At 46.4% G+C, this 22,587-nt stretch overlaps 1 protein-coding gene across 4 annotated transcripts; it reads left to right on the top strand.

The window, feature by feature from the left end:
* Positions 1-518: 518 nt before the first annotated feature.
* Positions 519-19,372, top strand: LOC140199955 (sialidase-3-like). 4 transcript variants are annotated; one of them, XM_072262467.1, is made up of 5 exons: positions 519-605; positions 788-866; positions 4,487-4,583; positions 13,415-13,627; positions 16,002-19,372. In XM_072262467.1, exons 4-5 carry the CDS (start codon positions 13,427-13,429, stop codon positions 16,983-16,985), a joined length of 1,185 nt encoding a protein of 394 aa, XP_072118568.1. In that variant the 5' UTR covers positions 519-605; positions 788-866; positions 4,487-4,583; positions 13,415-13,426; the 3' UTR covers positions 16,986-19,372. The 4 variants fall into 4 exon arrangements, with proteins under 4 accessions (XP_072118568.1, XP_072118570.1, XP_072118571.1 ...); XM_072262469.1 differs by lacking the exon at positions 788-866 and having other exon boundaries at positions 557-605; XM_072262468.1 differs by lacking the exon at positions 519-605 and having other exon boundaries at positions 625-866.
* Positions 19,373-22,587: the final 3,215 nt, after the last annotated feature.

Here is a 22,587-nt window from a genome sequence, read left to right as displayed (position 1 = left end):
AGGAATCGGATGGCAGAGGGGAAGAAGCTGTTCCTGAATCGCTGAGTGTGTGCCTTCAGGCTTCTGTATCTCCTACTTGAACAGTGAAAAAAGGACTGCCCTGGGTGCTGGAGGTCCTTAATAACGGACGCTGCCTTTCTGACACACCATTCCCTGAAGATGTCCTGTGTACTTTGTAGGCTACTACCCAAGATGGAGCTGACCAGATTTACAATCTTCTGCAGCTTCTTTCGGTCCTGTGCAGTAGCCCCTCCATACCAGACAGTGATGCAGCCTGTCAGAATGCTCTCCACAGTACAACTATAGAAGTTAGACCGGAGACCCAAATTCTAAATGGGACAGCAGAGACGAGAGCTGAATGGCCTGCTTTTTCTAAAGTTGCAATTGTGGGAGACAGTTATACGCAGATAAGCTGCTATAGTTCTGCGTTACAATGCTAAACACTGTTCAAAAGTCTTTCATTTGCGGCGAATAAAGCTTTGAGAGATCCTGAAAGCCTGGTGACCCGAGACAGCCTCTCGTTTCTCTTCCGGGAGTAGCGTGTCTCACGCATGCGCGGTATTGCAGGAGCGGTTACCATAGTGATAGGACCTCCGGAGTTCGAGGTAAAACTTTAAAACATTTTTGATTAAATGGGCGACCTGGTCTCGCGTCGTGCAGCGGATAATCGGCCGGCGGGGACGGCGGCAGGTCGGACCTCGTCTGCACCTGGGCCCGGACTCCGTGGCGAGGCCTCGGTCTTTCCACACGATCAGCAGTGTTAATTTCGGTTTACGTTTCCCCGCAGAAAGATAATACCTCCGCATCTTCGATCTCCGCAAAGCAAGATCCTTATCGGGAAGGAAACAGGACCTTCGGCCCACTGGGTCCGTGCTGTTCATCTACCGCTGAGATACAGTACAGTATAGGAGCAGAATTAGGCCATTTGGCCCATCAAGTCTGCTCCGTTGTTTCATTGTGGCGTACATTTCCCTCTCGACCCCAATCCTCTGCCTTCTCCCCGTAACCTTCACGCCCTGCCGAACCAATCGGTCAACCTCTGCCTTAAATGCACCCAATGGCGTGGCCTTCACAGCCGTCTGTGGCAATTAATTCCACGGATTCACCACGGCCTTTCTAAAGAAATACCTCGCAGGGATCACCAACCTTTTTTGCACCGCGGACCGGTTTAATATTGACAATATTCTTGCGGACTGGGGGGGGGTATTTATAGGTGATAAATGAGCTATAAGTCACTTATAAGTGGCTAATACACTCAATTTTGTTTCTAAAAGGGTTTATCTAACAAATTTAATATTAAACGCACAGCGCATATTTTCCTCGTATGAACATATAAATCATTGCAACACACCAATATCGCTGAATCAGTGGGAGCCCTGGGCTTGTTTCCCTGCAACAAGACAGTCCCATCGAGGGGTGATGGGAGACAGCGATACTCAATTGGGGGTTCCTTGTGTCCAGTCTATTCCACAATTTAGTTTTCGTTACATTCATTGCAGAAAATCCTGCTTCGCAGAGATGTGATGTTGGAAATGGAAGCAACGTTTTCAGTGCTTTTGTGGCTATCTCAGGATATTCAGCCTTGACTTTGATCCAGACTGCCGGCAGAGATGTTATGTCAAACATACTTTTCAGCCCACTGTCATTTGCAAGCTCGAGGAATTGATCGTCTTCCCGTGCTGACATGGATGATTCACCGTGGACATTCACAAATGGGTCACGGACCCATTCCTTTGCACGTCTTGGGTCATTTGCGGTTGGGAAGTAACGCTCGAATTCTGTTGACAGTGAAGACAGGTGATCGCGCACCAGCTGTGAGAAGGTCGGTGCAACCTCAGTCTCTCCCAAAATCCCAGCTAATGTTGGGAACATGTCAAATATGCTCCTGTCCACTCACCGTCCCCACAGTTCCAGTTTGGCTTTGAAAGCAGACACTATCTGCCAACTTGAAGACAGTTGTCATTCTCCCCGAAGTGACAAATTGAGTTCATTGAGCAGGTTGAAGATGTCACACAGATAAGTGAGTTTTGCTATCCACTCCTTGTCACTGAAGTGTGCTGCCAGTGGTGACTTTTTTTCCTGAAAGAAATTTCTGCAGCTGCTCTCTTAACTCAAAAACCCTGGCCAGAGTTCTCCCCCTTGATAGCCACCTGACTTCAGTGTGTAAGAGAAAGCGTTTGTACTCTGCATCCATTTCCTCACAAAACTGCTCAAACAGACGCGAGTTAAGGGCTTTTGCTTTGATATGATTGGTAACTTCAACAATGTCACTAAACACGCTGTTAAGATCAGGTGACATTTTTCAGCTAGCCAGCATTTCCCTGTGTATGGCACAGTGTGTAGACTGGCATTCAGGAGCAACCTCTTTGACTCGGGTAGTGAAACCAGACAGCCGTCCAGTCATAGCTGCAGCCCCGTCTGTGCATATTCCAACACAGAATGACCAGTCCAGTTTGCCTGACATGTAGTCATTCAAAGACTTGAATAGTTCTGCCCCAGTTGTGTTAGTTGGCAGCGGCAGTGCACACAACATATCCTCGTGCACACTGTCTTGAAATATATATCGCACATGAACCAGCAGCATTGCCTTGTTGTCAACATCGGTAGACTCGACGACCTGGATAGCATACCATGGTGACTCGTTAAGCCGTTCCAACAGCTGTGCTTCGATGTCCTCCGCTATGTCATCGATTCTCCTTGAAACTGTGGTAGCTGAAAGAGAAACCTGTGCTATCTTGTTAGCTGCAGCTTCTCCCAACAGTTCACGGCACATGTCCTCGGCAGCAGGCAGAATCAATTCTTCACCAACAGTGAAAGGCTTCTTAGCCTTAGCAATATGGCTAGCCACTAAATATGACGCTCTCAGAGCAGCAGAATTTGTGGAGGTGGTGGCTCTCAGCACTTGCTTCTGTCCCGCTTGCTCACGTTTTTTTTCCGCTCAAAAAGCTGGACGGGTTTGTCTTTAAGTGCAGGGTGCTTGGGCTCAAGGTTCCGAAGCAGTTTTGAGGGCTTCATTGCCTCATTAGACAGCTTGTCTCCACATATCACACACAGGGGGCTTGGAGCATGCGAGTCACTGGTCGCATTAAAGTCATATTTTATGTATGACTCATTGTATTTTCTGTTGAAGGAAGCTTTTTTTTGGCAGTCTCGGCCTCAGCTGTCTCTGCGTTATCATCATCGTTAGGCCTTTTATGTCCCCTACCACCTCTTCCAAAGAATCTCTCAAGCAACGTTTGTCTTTTACTCGTCCAGTAGTTGTAGGTTAATCACCGACTGATATCCATGCGTGCGTTCAAGTTCAACAGTGAGCGTGACAGGGAATGAGGAAAGGTGCAGCTGACTCATCTGGTTTCATACCGCCAAATCATATCGTTTCCTCGCGGCCCGGTGGTTAGGGTCTGCTCATCCAGTCTTTCTTCATATGAAACTTTCTTGCCATAGAGGGAGTACAAAGAAGGTTCACCAGATTGATTCCTGGGATGGCAGGACTTTCATATGAAGAAAGACTGGATGAACTGGGCTTGTACTCGTTGGAATTTAGAAGATTGAGAGGGGATCTGATTGAAATGTATAAAATCCTAAAGGAATTGGACAGGCTAGATGCAGGAAGATTGTTCCCGATGTTGGGGAAGTCCAGAACGAGGGGCCACAGTTTGAGGATAAAGGGGAAGCCTTTTAGGACCGAGATTAGGAAAAACTTCTTCACACAGAGAGTGGTGAATCTGTGGAATTCTCTGCCACAGGAAACAGTTGAGGCCAGTTCATTGGCTATATTTAAGAGGGAGTTAGAAATGGCTCTTGTGGCTACGGGGGTCAGGGGGTATGGAGGGAAGGCTGGGGCGGGGTTCTGAGTTGGGTGATCAGCCATGATCATAATAAATGGCGGTGCAGGCTCGAAGGGCCGAATGGCCTACTCCTGCACCTATTTTCTATGTTTCTATGTTTCTATCTAGTGGACGTCCCGTTATCCTGAGGCTGTGCCCTCTGGCTCTAGAATCCCCCACTTTAGGAAACATCGTCTGCACGTCCACTCTATAAAGGCCTTTCAATATTCGACAGTTTTCAATCAGATTCCCAAACCCCCCCCCCCCCCGCCCCAATTCTTCCAAATGCCGGTGAATACAGGCCCAGAGCCATCAAATGCTCCTCATATGATATGATAAGCCTTTCAATCGCGGAATCATTTCCATGAACCTGCTTTCAACCTCTCCGATGTCAGCACATCCTTTCTCAGATAAGGGGCCCAAAACTGCTCACAATGCTCCCAGTGAGGACTCACCAGTGCTTTCTAAAGCCTCAGCATTACCTTCTTCCTTTTATATTCTAGTCCTCTCAAAATGAATACTAACGTCACATTTCCCTTCCTCGCCACAGACTCATCCTGCAAATTAACCTACAGGGAATCCTGCATGAGGAATCACAGGTCCCTTTGCACCTCATTTTTTTTTCCCATTTAGAAAATATTCTGCACTTTTATTCACAGGTATGATATTGTGGCCATCACTGAGACGCGGCTAAAGGACGCCTGTCTCTGGGAGCTGAACATCCAAGGATACACGGTGTATCGGAAGGATAGGAAGGTAGGCAGAGGGGGAGGTGTGGCTTTATTGGTAAGAAATGATATTAAATCATTAGAAAGAGGTGATATAGGATCGGAAGGTGCAGAATCTTTATGGGTTGAGCTAAGAAATCGCAGAGGTAAAAGGACCCTGATGGCAGTTATTTATAGGCCTCCAAACAGCTGCAGTGATGTGGACTACAAATTACAACAGGAAATAGAAAAGGCTTGTCAGAAGGGCAGTGTTATGATAACTGTGGGGGATTTTAACATGTGAGTGGATTGGGAAAATTAGGTCGGCACTGGATCTCAAGAGAGAGAATTTGTAGAATGCCTGCGAGATGGCTTTTTAGAACATCTTGTTGTTGAGTCCACTAGGGGATCGGCTGTACTGGATTGGGTATTGTGTAATGAACCTGAGGTGATTAGAGAGATTGAGGTGAAGGAACCCTTAGGAGGCAGTGCTCATAACATGATTGAGTTCACTGTGAAATTTGAAAAAGAGGAGCCGAAATCTGATGTGTCAGTATTTCAGTGGAGTAAAGGAAATTACAGTGGCATGAGAGAGGAACTGGCCAGAGTTTAACTGGAAAGAGACACTGGCGGGAAAGACGGCAGAGCAGCAGTGGCTGGAGTTTACGTGAGAGGTGAGGAAGGTGCAAGACAGGTATATTCCAAAAAAGAAGAAATTTTCTAATGGAAAAAGGATGCAACCATGGTTGACAAGAGAAGTCAAAGCCAAAGTTAAAGCAAAGGAGAGGGCATACTAGAAAGCAAAAATTAGTGGGAAGACAGAGGATTGGGAAGTTTTTAAAAGCTTACAAAAGGAAGCTAAGAAGGTCATTAAGAGGGAAAAGATTAACTATGAAAGGAAGTTAGCAAATAATATCAAAGAGCTTTTTCAAGTATATAAAGTGTAAAAGACAGGTGAGAGTAGATATAGGACCGATAGAAAATGATGCTGGAGAAATTGTAATGGGAGATAAGGAGATGACGGAGGAACTGAATGAGTATTTTGCATAGTCTTCACTGAGGAAGACATCAGCAGAATATCAGACACTCAAGGGTGTCAGGGAAGAGAAGTGTGCGCAGTCACAATTACGACAGAGAAAGTACTCAGGAAGCTGAATAGTATAAAGGTAAATAAATCTCCCAGACCAGATGGAATGTACCCTCGTGTTCTGAAGGAAGTAGCTCTGGAGATTGCGGAGGCATTAGCAATGATCTTTCAAAAGTCGATAGATTCTGGCATGTTTCCGAAGGACTGGAAGGTTGCAAATGTGACTCTACTGTTTAAGAAGGGGACAAGGAAACAAAAAGGAAATTATAGACCTGTTAGCTTGACATCGGTGGTTAGGAAGTTGTTGGAGTCGATTGTCAAGGATGAGGTTACAGAGTACCTGGAGGCATATGACAAGGTAGGCAGAACTCAGGCATGGATTCCTTAAAGGAAAATCCTGCCTGACAAACCTATTACAATTTTTTGAGGAAATTACCAGTAGGCTAGACAAGGGAGATGCAGTGGATGTTGTATATTTGGATTTTCAAAAGGCCTATGACAAGGTGCCACACATGAGGCTACTTAACAAGATAAGAGCTCATGGAATTACGGGAAAGTTACATTAGTGGATAGGGCATTGGCTGATTGGCAGGAAACAGAGAGTGGGAATAAAGGGATCCTATTCTGGTTGACTGCCGGTTACCAGTGGTGTTCCACAGGGGTCCGTGTTGGGGCCACTTCTTTTTACATTGTACATCAACGATTTGGATTATGGAATAGATGGCTTTCTGGTTAAGTTTGCTGACGATACGAAGATAGGTGGAGGGGCCAGTAGTGCTGAGGAAACAGAGAGTCTGCAGAGAGACTTGGATAGATTGGAAGAATGGGCAAATGAAATACAATGTTGGAAAGTGTATGGTTATGCACTTTGGCAGAAGAAATAAACGGGCAGACTATTATTTAAATGGGGAGAGAATTTCAAGTTCTGAGATGCAACGGGACTTGGGAGTCCTTGTGCAGGATACCCTTAAGGTTAACCTCCAGGTTGAATCGGTGGTGAAGAAGGCGAATGCAATGTTGGCATTCATTTCTAGAGGAATAGAGTACAGGAGCAGGGATGTGATGTTGAGGGTCTATAAGGCACTGGTGAGACCTCACTTGGAGTACTGTGGGCAGTTTTGGTCTCCCTATTTAAGAAAGGATGTGCTGACGTTGGAGAGGGTGCAAAGAAGGTTCGCTAGAATGATTTCGGGAATGAGAGAGTTAACATATGAGGAACGTTTGTCTGCTCTTGGACTGTATTCCTTGGAGTTTAGAAGAATGAGGGGAGACCTCATAGAAACATTTCGAATGTTGAAAGGCATGGACAGAGTGGATGTGGCAAAGTTGTTTCCCATGATGGGAGAGTCTAGTACGAGAGGGCATGACTTAAGGATTGAAGGGCGCCCATTCAGAACAGAAATGCGAAGAAATTTTTTTAGTCAGAGGGTGGTGAATCTATGGAATTTGTTGCCACGGGCAGCAGTGGAGGCCAAGTCTCTAAACCACGACAAGACTATGGTCCCCTTGGATGTAGGGAGCCATTTAGTAGACTTGTAACAGTAGCTGTCCTTGAGCCTGGTGGAACGTGCCTATAGACTTCTGTATCTTCTGCCCAATGAGAGAACGTCCAGGATGGGTCGTGTCTTTGATTATCCTGGTCCAACTGGCTGCTTTACTGAAACATTGAAAAGTGTAGACAAAGTCCATGAAGAGGAAACCATTTCAGAGTCCTCTGCACCCTGCTATCTTCTGAGAGATTTGGCAAGGTTGAAAGCAGAGTGTACAGGGGTGGCCGTTGATTTCTAATAGCAGGACACAAACCTGTGGTGGTTCCATTACTCCGTGCTGATTAAAGCATTAAAACCAATGAGGACGACAGCGGAAAATGAATAGGTGTTTGGCGCTGTCTGCCTGCGTTTGACCAGTCTCCCTCTTGTTGCTGCCGATGGAAGGTCCAGGAGTCTTGGGTCCCACGCTGCAAGGTTTGATAGGCTTATGGCTGTGGACTCATGCTCGGGGGACTCTGCGGTTTGATGTGTGATACCCTCAGTGCTGAATGTGCTCTGCAGCTGTGGACTCACTTTTGAGAACGCTGCAGTTCATGTTCCATGTGTTTTTGTTCTATTTTCACAAAAATGTGAAGAGCAAGAGGATAAGACATGAGAGAATAGGACCAATCAAGTGTGACAGTGGAAAAGTGTGTATGGAACCAGAGGAGATGGCAGAGGTACTTAATGAATACTTTACTTCAGTATTCACCACAGAAAAGGATCTTGGTGATTGTAGTGATGACTTGCAGCAGACTGAAAAGCTTGAGCATGTAGATATTAAGGAAGAGGATGTGCTGGAGCTTTTGGAAAGCATCAAAGTGGATAAGTCGCCGGAACCGGATGGAATGTACCCCAGGCTACTGTGGGAAGTGAGGGAGGAGATTGCTGAGCCTCTGGCAATGATCTTTGCATCATCAATGAGAACAAGAGAGGTTCCAGAGGATTGGAGGGTTACGGATGTTGTTCCCTTATTCAAGAAAGGGAGTAGGGATAGCCCAGGAAATTATAGACCAGTGAGTCTTACTTGGTTGGTAAGTTGATGGAGAAGATCCTGAGAGGCAGGATTTATGAACATCAGGTCGTGCCTTACGAGCCTAATTGAATTTTTTGAGGATGTGACTAAACACATTGATGAAGGAAGAGCCGTAGATGTAGTGTATATGGATTTTAGCAAGGCATTTGATAAGGTACCCCATGCAAGGCTTATTGAGAAGGTAAGGAGGCATGGGATCCAAGTGGACATTGTTTTGTGGATCCAGAACTGGCTTGCCCACAGAAGGCAAACAGTGGTTGTAGACAGGTCATATTCTGCATGGAGGCCGGTGACCAGTGGTGTGCCTCAGGGATCTGTTCTGGGACCCCTACTCTTTGTGATGTTTATAAATGACCTGGATGAAGAAGTGGAGGGATGGGTTTGTAAATTTCCTAATGACACAGAGGTTGGAGGTGTTGTGGATAGTGTGGAGGGTTGTCAGAGGTTACAGCGGGACGTTGACAGGATGCAAAACTGGGCTGAGAAGTGGCAGATGGAGTTCAACCCAGATAAGTATGAGGTGGTTCATTTTGGTAGGTCAAATATGATGGCAGAATATAGTATTAATGGTCAGATCCTTGGCAGTGTGGAGGATCAGAGGGATCTTGGGGTCCGAGTCCATGGGACACTCAAAGCTGCTATGCAGATTGATTCTATGGTTAAGAAGGCATACGGTGCATTGGCCTTCATCAATCATGGGATTGAGTTTAAGAGCCGAGAGGTGATGTTTGCAGCTATATAGGACCCCGGTCAGACCCCACTTGGAGTACTGTGCTCAATCTGGTCGCCTCTCTACCAGAAGGATGTGGAAAACATAGGAAGGGTGCAGAGGAGATTTACAAGGATGTTGCCTGGATTGGGGAGCATGCCTTATGAGAATAGGTTGAGTGAACCGCAGGGATTGCTCCCTACGCGACTCCCTTGTCCATTCGTCCTCCCCCATCCCTCCCCACTGAATTCCACCTGGCACTTATCCGTGTAAGCGGAACGAGTGCTACACGTGCCCTTACACTTCCTCCCTTACCACCATTCAGGGCCCCAAACAGTCCTTCCAGGTGAGGCAACACTTCACCTGTGAGTCGGCTGGGGTGATATACTGCGTCCGGTGCTCCCGATGTGGGCCTTTATATATTGGTGAGACCCGACGCTGACTGGGAGACTGCTTTGCTGAACATCTACGCTCTGTCTGCCAGAGAAAGCAGGATCTCCCAGTGGCCACACATTTTAATTCCACATCCCATTCCCATTCTGACATGTCTATCCACGGCCTCCTCTACTGTAAAGATGAAGCCACACTCAGGTTGGAGGAACAACACCTTATATTCCATCTGGGTAGCCTCCAACCTGATGGCATGAACATTGACCTCTCTAACTTCCGCTAATGCCCCACCTCCCTCTCATACCCCATCTGTTACTTATTTTTATGCACATCTTCTTTCTCTCACTCTCCTTTTTCTCCCTCTGTCCCTCTGAATATACCTCTTGCCCATCCTCTGGGTTCCCCCCCCCCTTGTCTTTCTTCCCGGACCTCCTGTTCCATGATCCTCTCATATCCCTTTTGCCAATCACCTGTCCAGCTCTTGGCTCCATTCCTCCCTCTCCTGTCTTCTCCTATCATTTTGGATCTCCCCCTCCCCCTCCAACTTTCAAATCCCTTACTCACTCTTCCTTCAGTTAGTCCTGATGAAGGGTCTCGGCCTGAAACGTCGACTGCACCTCTTCCTAGAGATGCTGCCTGGCCTGCTGCGTTCACCAGCAACTTCTATGTGTGTTGAATGAACTTGGCCTTTTCTCCTTGGAGTGACGGAGGATGAGAGGTGACCTGATAGAGGTGTACAGGATAAGGAGAGGCATTGATCGCATGGATAGTCAGAGGCTTTTTCAGAGTTGAAATGGCTAGCATGAGAGGGCATAATTTTAAGGTGCTTGGAAGTAGGTACAGAGGAGATGTTAAGGGTCAGTTTATTTACTCAGAGAGTGGTGAGTGCGTGGAATGGGCTGCGGGCGGTGGTGGTGGAGACAGATACAATAGGGTCTTTTAAGAGACTCCTGGATGGATACACGGAGCTTAGAAAAATAGAAGTGGTTCTAAGATAGGGACATGTTCGGCACAGCTTTGTGGGCTGAAGGGCCTGTGTTGTGCTGTAGGTTTTCTGTGTGATTTGATTGAGACACTGTGGCACAGAACTGGATCTGCGGCTGTGGCCTGCAGCCATTGACACAGCGCTGAACTGACTGGCTCGGTGGCTGTCACTCCTGGACCGTCTGTGGTTTGATGTTTAATGCCCTGTGTGTTACTTGCTCACTTTTTGCTGTTTGTGAGATTTGTTCCTTTTTTTTTAAACATGTTGGGTGTTTGATGGTCCTTGTGGTGGTGGGGAGGGTCTTTAAACAGGTTCTATGGTGTTTCGTGGCTGCTTGCAGGAAGACGAATGGCAGGGTTGTGTACTGTATGCATACTTCGATAATAAATGTACTTTGAACTTGAAGTTGAAGTGCCAAGGAAGGGTTCTAGGAGAAGGAAGCTCCATATGAGGTGAACCAACTTAACAATATAATGTCTCTTCTTTCAACTTGAGAATAAAACAATAACAGGATGCAGAATTTAGTATAACAGCTACAGAGAAAGTGCAGAGCAGGTAGCCAATAAGGTACAAGATTATAACAGGATTGCCGGCTGGTGGCGTTCTGGCACCAGCGCCGAACTTTGGAGAGAAGGCTCCGGAGTTGGAATCCAGCCGGCTCCCTTGCACATTTTCCATCCGTGCTGGGTTGAGCGTCGAGCTAACAACTCAGCCTTGTAAAAATAAGAAAGCCTGCTAAAAAAAACCCCACCACCACGACAGCGTCCCGATGACTCCATTCGGAGTTAAGGGCTTTCTTCTTCTTCTTCTTATAACCAGATAGATTGTGAAGAGTTCACTTTACCATACTAGGAAACCACTTCAGGCGCTACAGTAGCGTAACAGTTGGTGCAATGCCATTACAGTCTGGGTCAGAGTTCAGTCTTAGCATCTCTCTGTGAGGAGTTCTATATGTCCTCCCTGTGAATGCATGGGTTTCTTCCCACAGTCGAAAAACTTACCAGGTAGGTTAACTCAATATTGTAAATTGTCCTGTGATTAGGTTTGGGTTAAATCTGGTTTGCTGGGGGTTGCTGGGGCGGTGTGACTCAAAGGGCCAGAAAGGCCTACTCAACGTTGTTTTGCAAAATAAAATAAAAATAAATTATATCACAGGGATCAGCGGCGTGCTAGATGAGTGATGCTCCTTTTGTAAAGCTGCAAGGAATAATTAAAGTATTATACAGAGGGAGATGTTTTAATCAGGGTGATGCCAGGATACAAGACACAACAATACAGCACAGATACAGGTTCCTGGGCCTAATTTCCTGTGTTCGGCTCATATCCTTCCAAACCCCCTTCCTCCATGTACCTATCCAAAGTTCAAAGTACATATTTGACACCATATACATCCCTGAGATTTGTTATCTTGTGGACATTCACAGTAAATACAAGAAACAATAAAAAATTTTGAAAAGAACACACGCAAGATGGACAACCAATGAGCAAAAGGCAACAAACTGCAAATAAAAAAAGCAAAATAATAATAATAAATAAATAGGCAATAAATATTGAGAACATGAGATGAAAATTCCTTGAAAGTGAGTCCATAGGTTATAGGAACAATTCAGTGAGGGGCGAATGAAGTAATCCCTCTGGTTCAAAGCCTGATGGTTGAGGGGTAGTAACTGTTCCTGAACCTGGTGATGGCAAGTCCTGAGACCCCTGTCAACACACAAAAAATGCTGGAGCAACTCAGCAGACCAGGCAGCATCTATGGAAAAGAGTATAGTTGACATTTCAGGTCTCGGCCCGAGACGTCAACTATACTCTTTTTCATAGACGCTGCCGGGCCCGCTGAGTTGCTCCAGCATTCTGTGTGTGTTGCTTGGATTTCCAGCATCTGCAGCTTTTCTCTTGTTCTTGAGGCTCCTGTAGCTTCTTCCTGATGGAAGCAGGAAGTCCAAGTGCTTCTTAAAAGATACTGTTGTATATGCTTCAATTACTTCCACAGGCAGCTCACTCCATTTACTCACCACCCTCTGCATGAAGAATTTACCCCTCAGGTCTCTTTTAAATCTTTCCCCTCTCTGTGCCCCATGGTTTTGGCCTCTCTATCCTGGGGAAAAGATTGTTACCATCCATTTTATCTCTGCCTCTCATAGCTTTAAAAGTTTCTGTAAAGCTGTCCCCTCCTACATTCCAAGGAATAAAGCCCTAGCCTCTCCCTATAATTTAAGTCTTCTTGTGCTGGCATTTTAACCATGTCTTTTCATTTTAATCATGTCTTTCCCATAATAGTTTGACCAAAACTGTACATTGTATACAATGTCAATGAGATTGAAAGAGTATGGAGACAATTGACGAGGATGTTGCTGGGACTTCAGGTCCTGAGCTACAGGAAAACTGGTATAGATAGGGTAAGTGCAAGCTGGCTTCTCCCACTGATGTTGGGTGAGACTACAACTAGAGCTCACCGGTTAAGAGAGTAAGGTAATATATTTAAAAGGAACATGAGGGGGAACTTCTTCACTCAGAAGGTGGTGAGTGTGGAATAGTGGTGGAGGGGGATTCGATTTCAGTAAGTTTGGATAAGCACAGGGGTGGGAGGGGTATGGAGGCCCTTGGTCCGGGTGTGTCTAGGACCAGGCGAAATAGCAGTTTGGCATGAACTACATGGGCCAAAGGGCCTATTTCTGCACTTTGGCTGTATACAATCAAAGCGGTTGTACACCGCTGGTCGGAGGCTCGAAGTTTTCGGACGGACCCAGAGTCTGCTGCGGTCAGGTGTTTCCAATGGTGCTGCATCGGCAAGTTGGCGGCGCTTGGAGGTTCATGGCAGGGAGAGTTTCTCCCTTCTGCCGCCTGCGTGAGATGATGAGTCTATCGGGACTTTGAGACTATTTTTTACCGTGCCCATGGTCTGCTCTTTATCAAATTACGGTATTGTTTTGCACAGTTGTAACTATATGTTATAATTATGTGGTTTTGTCAGTTTTAGTCTTGGTTTGTCCTGTGTTTTCTTGTGATATCATTCTGGAAGAACGTTGTATCATTTTTTAATGCATGCATTTCTAAATGACAATAAATGAGGACTGAGTGTCCTCATAATCTAATGACTCCAAGTGTGGCCTCACCACAGTTCTCCTTCACTTCCTTGTACAGGGGTGGGTGACCATGGCCACGGACCAGATATCAGGTGCAGTCACCTTGTTCGAGAGGAAGAAGAGTGGAACTGTGTATCGTATACCTTCCCTCCTGTACCTCGAGAGAGATGCAGTCTTTTTAGCATTTGCCGAGAAGCGAAATTCGTCCAGTGATGTGAATGCAAAGAGTCTGGTGCTGCGGCGAGGGATGTTTTACGATGGAACAGTGAAGGTTGGTGCTGGTTCCTTGAGAGCATGATTCTGACTGGGTCATGACCTCTGCTGCTGCCTGTGGAGTCTGCACGTCCTCCCTATGACCATGTGTGTTCCGCCAGGAGCTCCTGTTTCTTCCCACAATCTAAAGTGGTTTATTGGCAGCTGTAAATTGTTTGTAGAATCTGGGTAAATGGGAATATGAGAAGGGTAAAATGGAATGAGCAGAAGTGAGGGTGTCACAGTAACGTAGGGGCCCGCTGCAGTCTACTCCATGTCCAGCACATAATTCTCCGTAATTTCCGCCTTCTCCAATGGGATCCCACCAAGCACATCTTTCCCCCACCCCCCAGCTTTCTCTTTCCGCAGGGATCGCTCCCTTGTCCATTCATCCATTCTCACTGATCTCCCTCCTGGTACTTATCCTTGAAAGTGGAACAAGTGCCACACCTGCCCCTACACTTCCTCCCTCACTACCATTCAGGGCCCTGCAGTCCTTCAGGTAAAGCAACACTTCACCTGTGAGTCTTCTGGGATCAACTACCGTATCTGGTGCTCCTGGTGTGGCCTCTTGTATATTGGTGAGACCCGATGTAAATTGGGAGACTGCTTCGCCAAGCACCTATGCTCTGTCTGCCAGAAAAAGCGAGATCTCCCGGTGACCACCCACTTCAATTTTACATCCCACTCCCATTCCAACATGTCCTATACTGTCGCAATGAGGCCACACTCAGGTTGGAGGAGCAACACTTTACATTCCATCTGGGCAGCCTCCAACCTGATGGCATGAACATTGACTTCTCAAACTTCTGGTAATTGCTTCCCCCCCCACCCCACCCCCACCATTCCCATCCCTTTTCCCTCTCTCACCTCATATCTTTACCTGCCCTTCACCTCCCTCTAGTGCTTCTCTCCCTTCCCTTTCTTCCATGGTTTTCTTCCTTCTCCAATCAGACTCCCTCTTCTCCAGCTCTTCATTTCACTTCCTCACTCAGTTTCACCTATCACCTACCACCTTGTACTTCCTCATCCTCTATGTTCTTGCTCGCTCTTTTTTACCAGTCCTGCTGAAGGGTGTCGACCCGAAACATTGACTTTACTCTTTTCCACAGATGCTGCTTGGCCTGCTGAATTCCTCTAGCATGTTGTGTGTGTTGCTTGATTTCTAGCATCTGCAGATTTTCTCTTGTTCAAAGTGTGAAGTGATTCACTTTGGAAGGTCAAATTTGAAGGCAAGATATAAAGTTAATGGCAGGATTCTTAGAAGTGTAGAGGGGCAGGGGAATCTTTGAGTTCACACTCATAGATCCCTTAAAGTTGTCAGGTATGTTGATAGGGTGGTTCTGAAGGTGTATGGTATGTTGGCCTTCATTAGTTGGGGGATTGAGCTCAAGAGCAGTGAGGTAATGTTGCAGATCTAGACCACACTTGGGAGTATTGTGTTCAGTTGTGGTCCCTTCGTTATAGAGTGAATGTAGAAGCTGTAGAGAAAGTGCAGAGGAGGTTTTCCAGGATGCTGCCCGGATGACAGAGCATTGAGAAAGTCTTGTGAGGACAGGTTGAAGGAGCTGGAGGTTTTCTCTTTGGAGTAAAGGAGGACGAGAGATGATTTGAAAGCAGTGTACAACATGATAACAGTGGACAGCTCTTGGGTGGAAATGGCTAATACAAGGGGGCATAATGTTAGGGTAAGCAACAGGAATTCTGCAGATGCTGGAAATTCAAGCAAGACACATCAAAGTTGCTGGTGAATGCAGCAGGCCAGGCAGCATCTCTAGGAAGAGGCACAGTCGACGTTTCAGGCCGAGATCCTTCGTCAGGACTAACTGAAGGAAGAGTTAGTAAGAGACTTGAAAGTCTCTTACTCACTCTTCCTTCAGTTAGTCCTGCCGAAGGGTCTCAGCCGGAAACATGGAATGTACCTCTTCCTAGAGATGCTGCTTGGCCTGCTGCGTTCACCGGCAGCTTTGATAGCATGAGGTGACTAACTGGAGGAAAGTATAGGGGACGTTTTGGTAGGTTTATTTTTACACACAGAGTGTGGGTGTGGGACGCCCTGCCAGGAGCGGTGGCAGAGGCAGATACATTAAGGACATTTAAGAAACTCTTATTTCGGCACATGGGTGAAAGAGAAATGGAGGGCTATGTGGGTGGGAAATGTTAGATTGGTCTAGAAGTAGGTTAAATGGTCAGCACAACATTGTGGGCTAAAGGGCCTGTACTGTGCTGTAATGTTCTATGATACAGAGAGTGTGCATTATTGAACAGGACTGTGGCACGGTATGATTTGTTGATCTGTATCCTATACCTGAACCCTTTCACCATATTCCCACTGCACAGTCTGACCCTCTCTGTTCACTCTGCACATTGATTGGCATGTTCCCTGTTTCCAGTGGGAAGACGAGGTCAAGCTGGAGGCGGCCGGCTTGGCAGGCTACCGCTCCATGAACCCATGTCCCGTGTACGAGCGCCAGGGAGGGAAGGTCTACCTCTTCTTCAACTGCATTGTGGATGGGGTATCGGAATGGCAACAGGTATGGAGGAGGAAGAACGCTGCCAGGCTCTGCTACGTGCTGAGCCAGGATGCCGGGCTGAGCTGGAGTGGCCCCTGGGACGTGACGGAGAAAGTGATCGGACATCGGATCCGCCACTGGGCCACGTTCGCAGTGGGGCCAGGCCACGGTGTGCAGACAGAGGGTGGCACGCTGGTCATCCCTGCCTACGCATACATGGTCCGGCAACGGTGCTGCCTCCTGCCAGCCTGCCTCTCCACCCACCCGCACCCCTTTTACTTCTACAGCGAGGATGGTGGGGTGAACTGGGCAGTGGGGGAGCCCCTGACCAAGTACCAAGGGGTGGAGTGCGAAATGGTTGAGATCACCATTGCCAACCACAACCGTGTTCTGTACTGTAATTCCCGGACAAGTGGCCAGGGACGGGTGGAGGCCATCAGCCTGGAGCCCGGGTACTTCGAGATTGCCCGCCTGGACAAGGGTCTGCCCGAGAGCAAGGGTGGCTGCCAGGGCAGCGTGGCGAGCTTCCCCACACCCAATGGGCTAAATGGCAGTCAATCTGCTGCAGGGGATGGCTTGTCCTGGCTCCTGTATACACACCCGTGTGGCGAGCGCAAATTCTTTTGGCACTGCCACAACCGCACCAACCTGGGCATCTTCCTGAACACCAGCCCCCTCCGGAGGGGGCATTGGCATGGTCCCTGGGTCATCCAGGCGGGACCGTGTGGCTACTCAGACCTCGCCTATGTCCATGGTGCCCGCAGCTTCGCCTGCCTGTATGAGTGTGGCGCATGTGACTCCTGGGAGCAGATCACATTCTGTCTCTTCACTGTCAGTGACGTGATGAAGAACATCATTGTGTAATACAGCATGAAAACAGGCCAACCACAACACCCTCCCTGCTCATCTCAGTTGTCCATGCCCAGCCCATAACCCTCCAAGTCCCTATCTAAATGTCTCTGAAATGTTCCAATTATACCACCTCGGCCACTTCTCACTAAACAAGTTACAGTACCTCTCAGCTCCCTTTTAAATCTCTTCCCTCTTGTACCCATACCTTCTAGTTTTGGACTAGAGAAAAGTCTATGACTGTTCACCTTCTCCATATTCCTACGGTTTTATAAACTTCTGAGTTCACCTCTCATTCCCCTAGGCTCCAGTGAATATAGGAACAGCATGGCAAACTTGACCCTACAACTCAGCCTCTCTAGTCCAGGCAACATCCTCAAAAATCTCGTCTACACCCTCTCCAGTTTGACCTTTCCTACAACAGGGTGACCAAACTGTATATAATACTCCAAGTATGGCTTCACCGACAATCTGTATAACTACAATATGACGTGCGTATTCCTGGTCTTGATGCCCTGACTGATAAAGACCAGCATGTTGAACACCTTCACTTCCCTGTCTACTGGCATGGCCGTTTTCAGTGAACTGTGCACTTTTACTCCCGGATCCTTCTGTTCAACAACACATGTTGGGGCCCTGCCATTCGCAGTATAGCTCAACGCAGGTTTGAATGTACAAAATCACCTAAGGCACATCAGTGACCCAGCAAAAAGGAGGCAACACTTTCATTGTCTTCCAGATGGGCCACTGTAATTACCTCTTCAATGCATGCATATGTGAGAGCTTCAATGTATACGTACACAAGTATTGCTGCAGGATGCAGTCTGATCTAGCCTCTCCTGCTTTTTATTATTTCATTTAGAGATACACCATGCGCTTTGTTAAAATGATAGGCTCACTGATCCCACTCGAAGAGGCAGAAAGACATAAACTCCAATTATCTACTTAGAACTACAAAACTACCTTTATTAGAACACAACAAAACAAGTATTAACATACTTATCTCAGTATGCTCAGGACCCTCTCACTGCAGCACCCCTCCCATTCAATCCACTACACTGTTCAAGACCAGTCCATCAGCAAGATCTGAAGAACTATCCCCAAGCCCCCCCAAACGCTGTAGTTTATACCCTTTCCACTGATACGAAACACTGAAAGAACTGAACTAGTACATAGAACTGGAACCAGTCAGCACCTATCTAGGTGGTGGGGTGGAGGTACATCTCTACCAAAGGAGGTATAAGGCACTCCTCCCCTCCACTAGCCTGCAGAGTACCCTTGGGCAGGTGTAGTACCTGCTTAGCTCCGTCACCCCCCTCTGATCAGGGTCATGTGAAGCCATGGAAACAGGTGGTGGATGGTCGTACAAACAGCCGGTGCATATCACAAGTCTTGGTTGTGCCACCACTGACGCCAGGCAGACAATCTCTGAAGAGCATTGATAGTGGCTGGGGTCACCTGTCTTGTAAAGACACAGCCCAGAAGGCAATAGTAAATAACTTCTGAAAAAAATTGCCAAAAAGAATGAAGGTCATGAAAAGACTGCGATCACCTACATCATACGACACAACACGTAATGTAATGAATGAACAACACCTATCACCGTTCTTCACAAGTCCCACCCGAGTTCAGCTAACTTTCATGTTCCCCACAGTGTGGATTCTCATGGTGTACTCCAAGGGACGTAACCACGACTCCTGCAGCTATTTCTGGTACATTCACAGTGGTGGTGAGACATTTGACAAGAGTAAAGATTAACCTTTACACTACAGCACTTTAACAGGCCCTTCAGGACCACAAACATGCATTGCCTAATTACATCCATGTGACCAATTAACCCACTAACCTGTACACCTTTGGGATATGGGAGGAAACCCACGCAGTTACAAGGGGAACGAGCTTTTTTCCCATTTCATGCATTCCTCCGGAAGGTGGTGGATACGGCCCAGTCCATCACAGGCAAAACCACTGTGCACATCTACAAGGAGTGCTGTCACAGGAAAGCAGCACCTATCAAGGATCCTGGACACCCAGGTCACGCTCTCTTCTCACTGCTGCCATCAGGAAGATGATACAGGACGGGAGTCTCAAAACCTACTTCACCAGGTTCAGGAACAGTTATTACTTGGCAACCATCAGGCTCTCGAACAGAATGAATAGCTTCACTCACTCCAGCACTGATCTGATCCCACATCTCTGGACTCACTTTCGAGGACTCTTCAGCTCACATTCTTGATGTTTATTATGGTTTTCTTTTCGTATTTGCAGAGTTTGTTGTCTTTTGCACACTGGCTGATCACCCTGTTGCTGCAGTCTTTCACTGATTTTGTTACTGTTATTGGACTTATTGAATATGTCTGCAAGAAAATGAATTTCAGGGTTGTATACGGTAACATATATGTACTTTGATAATAAATTTACTTTAAACTTTTTAAACTCAGAAAGAAGTGGTCTCAATGGCCCCCAGTTGTCTGCTCTGCCCATTTGGGGTCACACATTGGGATTGTCTGGTCAGTATTGCCACTTTCACCAAGAAACAGGTGTCTGTCCATCACTCATTCTCCCTCTGTTTTGTTGTGCAAGGGGAGGGTGTTTGGGGTTGATGCTCTCTTGTGTTTTGTTAGTTTTTTGTGTGGGGCATGGTTGTTTTCTTGGGGGGGGGGTCAATGTTCCTGTTCTGTTTTGTGTCGGGGAAGGGGGTTGATGATCAGGATGCCATTCTTTTTTGGTATGGTGGGGGGGGGTGATGTTTTTCTCTGAACAACTTTCATGTTCTTCCTTTATTTCGTGTCTATCTGGCGAATGCAAATTTCAGAGTTGTATATGGATATATGCTGTGATAATAGAAACATAGAAAACTTACAGCACAATACAGGCCCTTTGGCCCACAAAGCTGTGCCGAACATGCCCTGACCTTCGAACTACCTAGGCTTACCCATAGCCCTCTATTTTCCTAAGCTCCATATATCCATCCAGGAATCTCTTAAAAGACCCTATCGTTTCTGTCTCCACCACTGCCGCCGGCAGCCCATTCCACGCACTCACCACTCTCTGTGTAAAAAAAAAACTTACCCCTGACATCTCCTCTGTACCTACTTCCAAGCACTTTAAAACTATGCCCTCTCATGCTAGCCATTTCCACCCTGGGAAAAAGCCTCCGACTATCCACACGAGCAATGCCTCTCATTATCTTGTACACCTCTATCAGGTCACCTCATCCTCCATCACTCCAAGGAGAAAAGGCAGAGTTCACTCAACCTGCTTTCATAAGGCATGCTCCCCAATCCAGGCAACATCCTTGTAAATCTCCTCTGCACCCTTTCTATGGTTTCCACATCCTTCCTGTAATGAGGCAACCAGAACTGAGCACAGTACTCCAAGTGGGGTCTGACCAGGGTCCTATATAGCTGCAACATTACCTCTTGGCTCTTAAACTCAATCCCACGATTGATGAAGGCCAATGCACCGTATGCCTTCTTAACCACAGAGTCAACCTGCGTAGCTGCTTTGAGTGTCCTATGCACTCGGACCCCAAGATCCCTTTGATCCTTCACACTGCCAAGAGTCTTGCCATTAATACTATATTTTGCCATCATATTTGATCTACCAAAATGAACCACCTCACACTTATCTGGGTTGAACTCCAACTGCCACTTCTCAGCCCAGTTTTGCATCCTCTCAAAGTCCCGCTGTAACCTCTGACAGCCCTCCACACTGTCCACAGCACCTCCAACTTTTGTGTCATCGGCAAACTTACTAACCCATCCCTCCACTTCCTCCTCCAGGTCATTTATAAAAATCACAAAGAGTAAGAGTCCCAGAACAGATCCCTGAGGCACACCACTGATCACTGACCTCCATGCAGAATATGACCCATCTACAACCACTCTTTCCCATCTTTGGCAAGCCAGTTCTGGATTCACAAAGCAATGTCCCCTTGGATCCCATGCCTCCTTACTTTCTCAATAAGTCTTGTATGGGGTACCTTATCAAATACCTTGCTAAAATCTATATACACTACATCTACGGCTCTACCTTCATCAATGTGCTTAGTCATATCCTCAAAAAATTCACTCAGGCTTATAAGGCACGACCTGCCTTTGACAAAGCCATGCTGACGGTTCCTAATCATATTTTGCCTCTCCAAATGATAATAAATGAACCTTTGAACCCACTACGTACAAGACGTCACCAAAAGGTTACGACTATGGTGTGGTGGGGTGGCTCTACTGGTATAAAATGGCATCAAATCAGTAGAAAGATGTGACATAGGATCAGAAGATGTTGAATCCTTGTGGGCTGAGTTAAGAAACTGCCAGGGTAAAAGAACCTTGATGGCAGTTATATACAGACCTCCCAACAGTGGCTGGGATGTGGACCACTGATTACAATGGGAAATAGAAAGGCATGTCAAAAGGGCAATGTTATGATAGTCATGGGAAAACTTAACATGCAGGTCAATTGGGAAAATTAGGTTGGTAATTGATCTCAAGAGAGTGAGTTTGTTGAATGTCTACAAGATGGTGTTTAGAGCAGTTTGTCATTGAATCTACAAGGGGATCAGCTATACTGGATTGGGTGTTATGTAATGAACTGGAGGTGATTAGGGAATTTAACGTAAAATAACCTTAAATCACAATATGACTGAGTTTAACTTGAAATTTGGTAGGGAGAAAATAAAGTCTGATGTAGCAGTATTTCAGTGGAGTAAAGGAAATTACAGTGGTATGAGAGAAGCTGGCCAAAGTAAATTGGAAGGAGATGTTGGCAAGGATGTCAGCAGAGCAGCAATGGTGTGAGTTTCGGGGAAAAATGAGGAACGTACAGGATAGATGTATTCCAAAATGAAGAAATACTCAAATGGCAAAGTAGTACAACTGTGGCTGACAAGGGAAATCGATGCTCACAAACAATATTAAAGTGGATAGTAAAAACTTTTCAAGTATGCAAAAAAAAAGAGAGATAAGAATGGATCACAAGAAAATGAGGCCGGAGAAATAACAGGGGCAAGGAGATGGCACATGAACTAAATGAGTATTTTGAATCAGTCTTCACTGTGGAAGATACTAGCAGTGTGCCAGATGATGAATGGTGTGAGGGAAGAGAAGTGAATGCGGTTACTATTACAAGGGAGAAGGTGCACAAAAAGCTGAAAGACCCATGGGTACATAAGAACTGCACCCTCAGGTTCTGAAAGAGGTAGCAGTAGAGATTGTAGAGGTATTAGTAACAATCTTTCAAAAGTAATTGGACTTGAGCATGGTGTTCTGGAGACTAAAAAATATCACTCCACTCTTTAAGAAATAGGGAAGACAGCAGAAAAGAAATTACAGACCAGTTAGCCTGAGTTCAGTGGTTGGAAGATGTTGGAGTCAATTGTTAATGATGAGTTTATGAAGTACTTGGTGACACAGGACAAGATAGGACAAAGTCAGCATGGTTTCCTTAAGGGAAAATCCTGCCTGACCAACCTGTTGGAATTCTTTGAGGAGATTACAAGTAGGATAGATAAAGGGGATGCAGTGGATGTTGTATATTTGGACTTTGAGAAGGCCTTTGACAAGGTGCCACATGAGGCTGTTTACCAAGTTAAGAGTATTACAGGAAAGTTACTGGC

Source organism: Mobula birostris, chromosome 7 (assembly GCF_030028105.1).
Source record: "Mobula birostris isolate sMobBir1 chromosome 7, sMobBir1.hap1, whole genome shotgun sequence".
Lineage (NCBI taxonomy): Eukaryota > Metazoa > Chordata > Chondrichthyes > Myliobatiformes > Myliobatidae > Mobula > Mobula birostris.
This window is presented reverse-complemented; position numbering and strand designations above follow the sequence as displayed.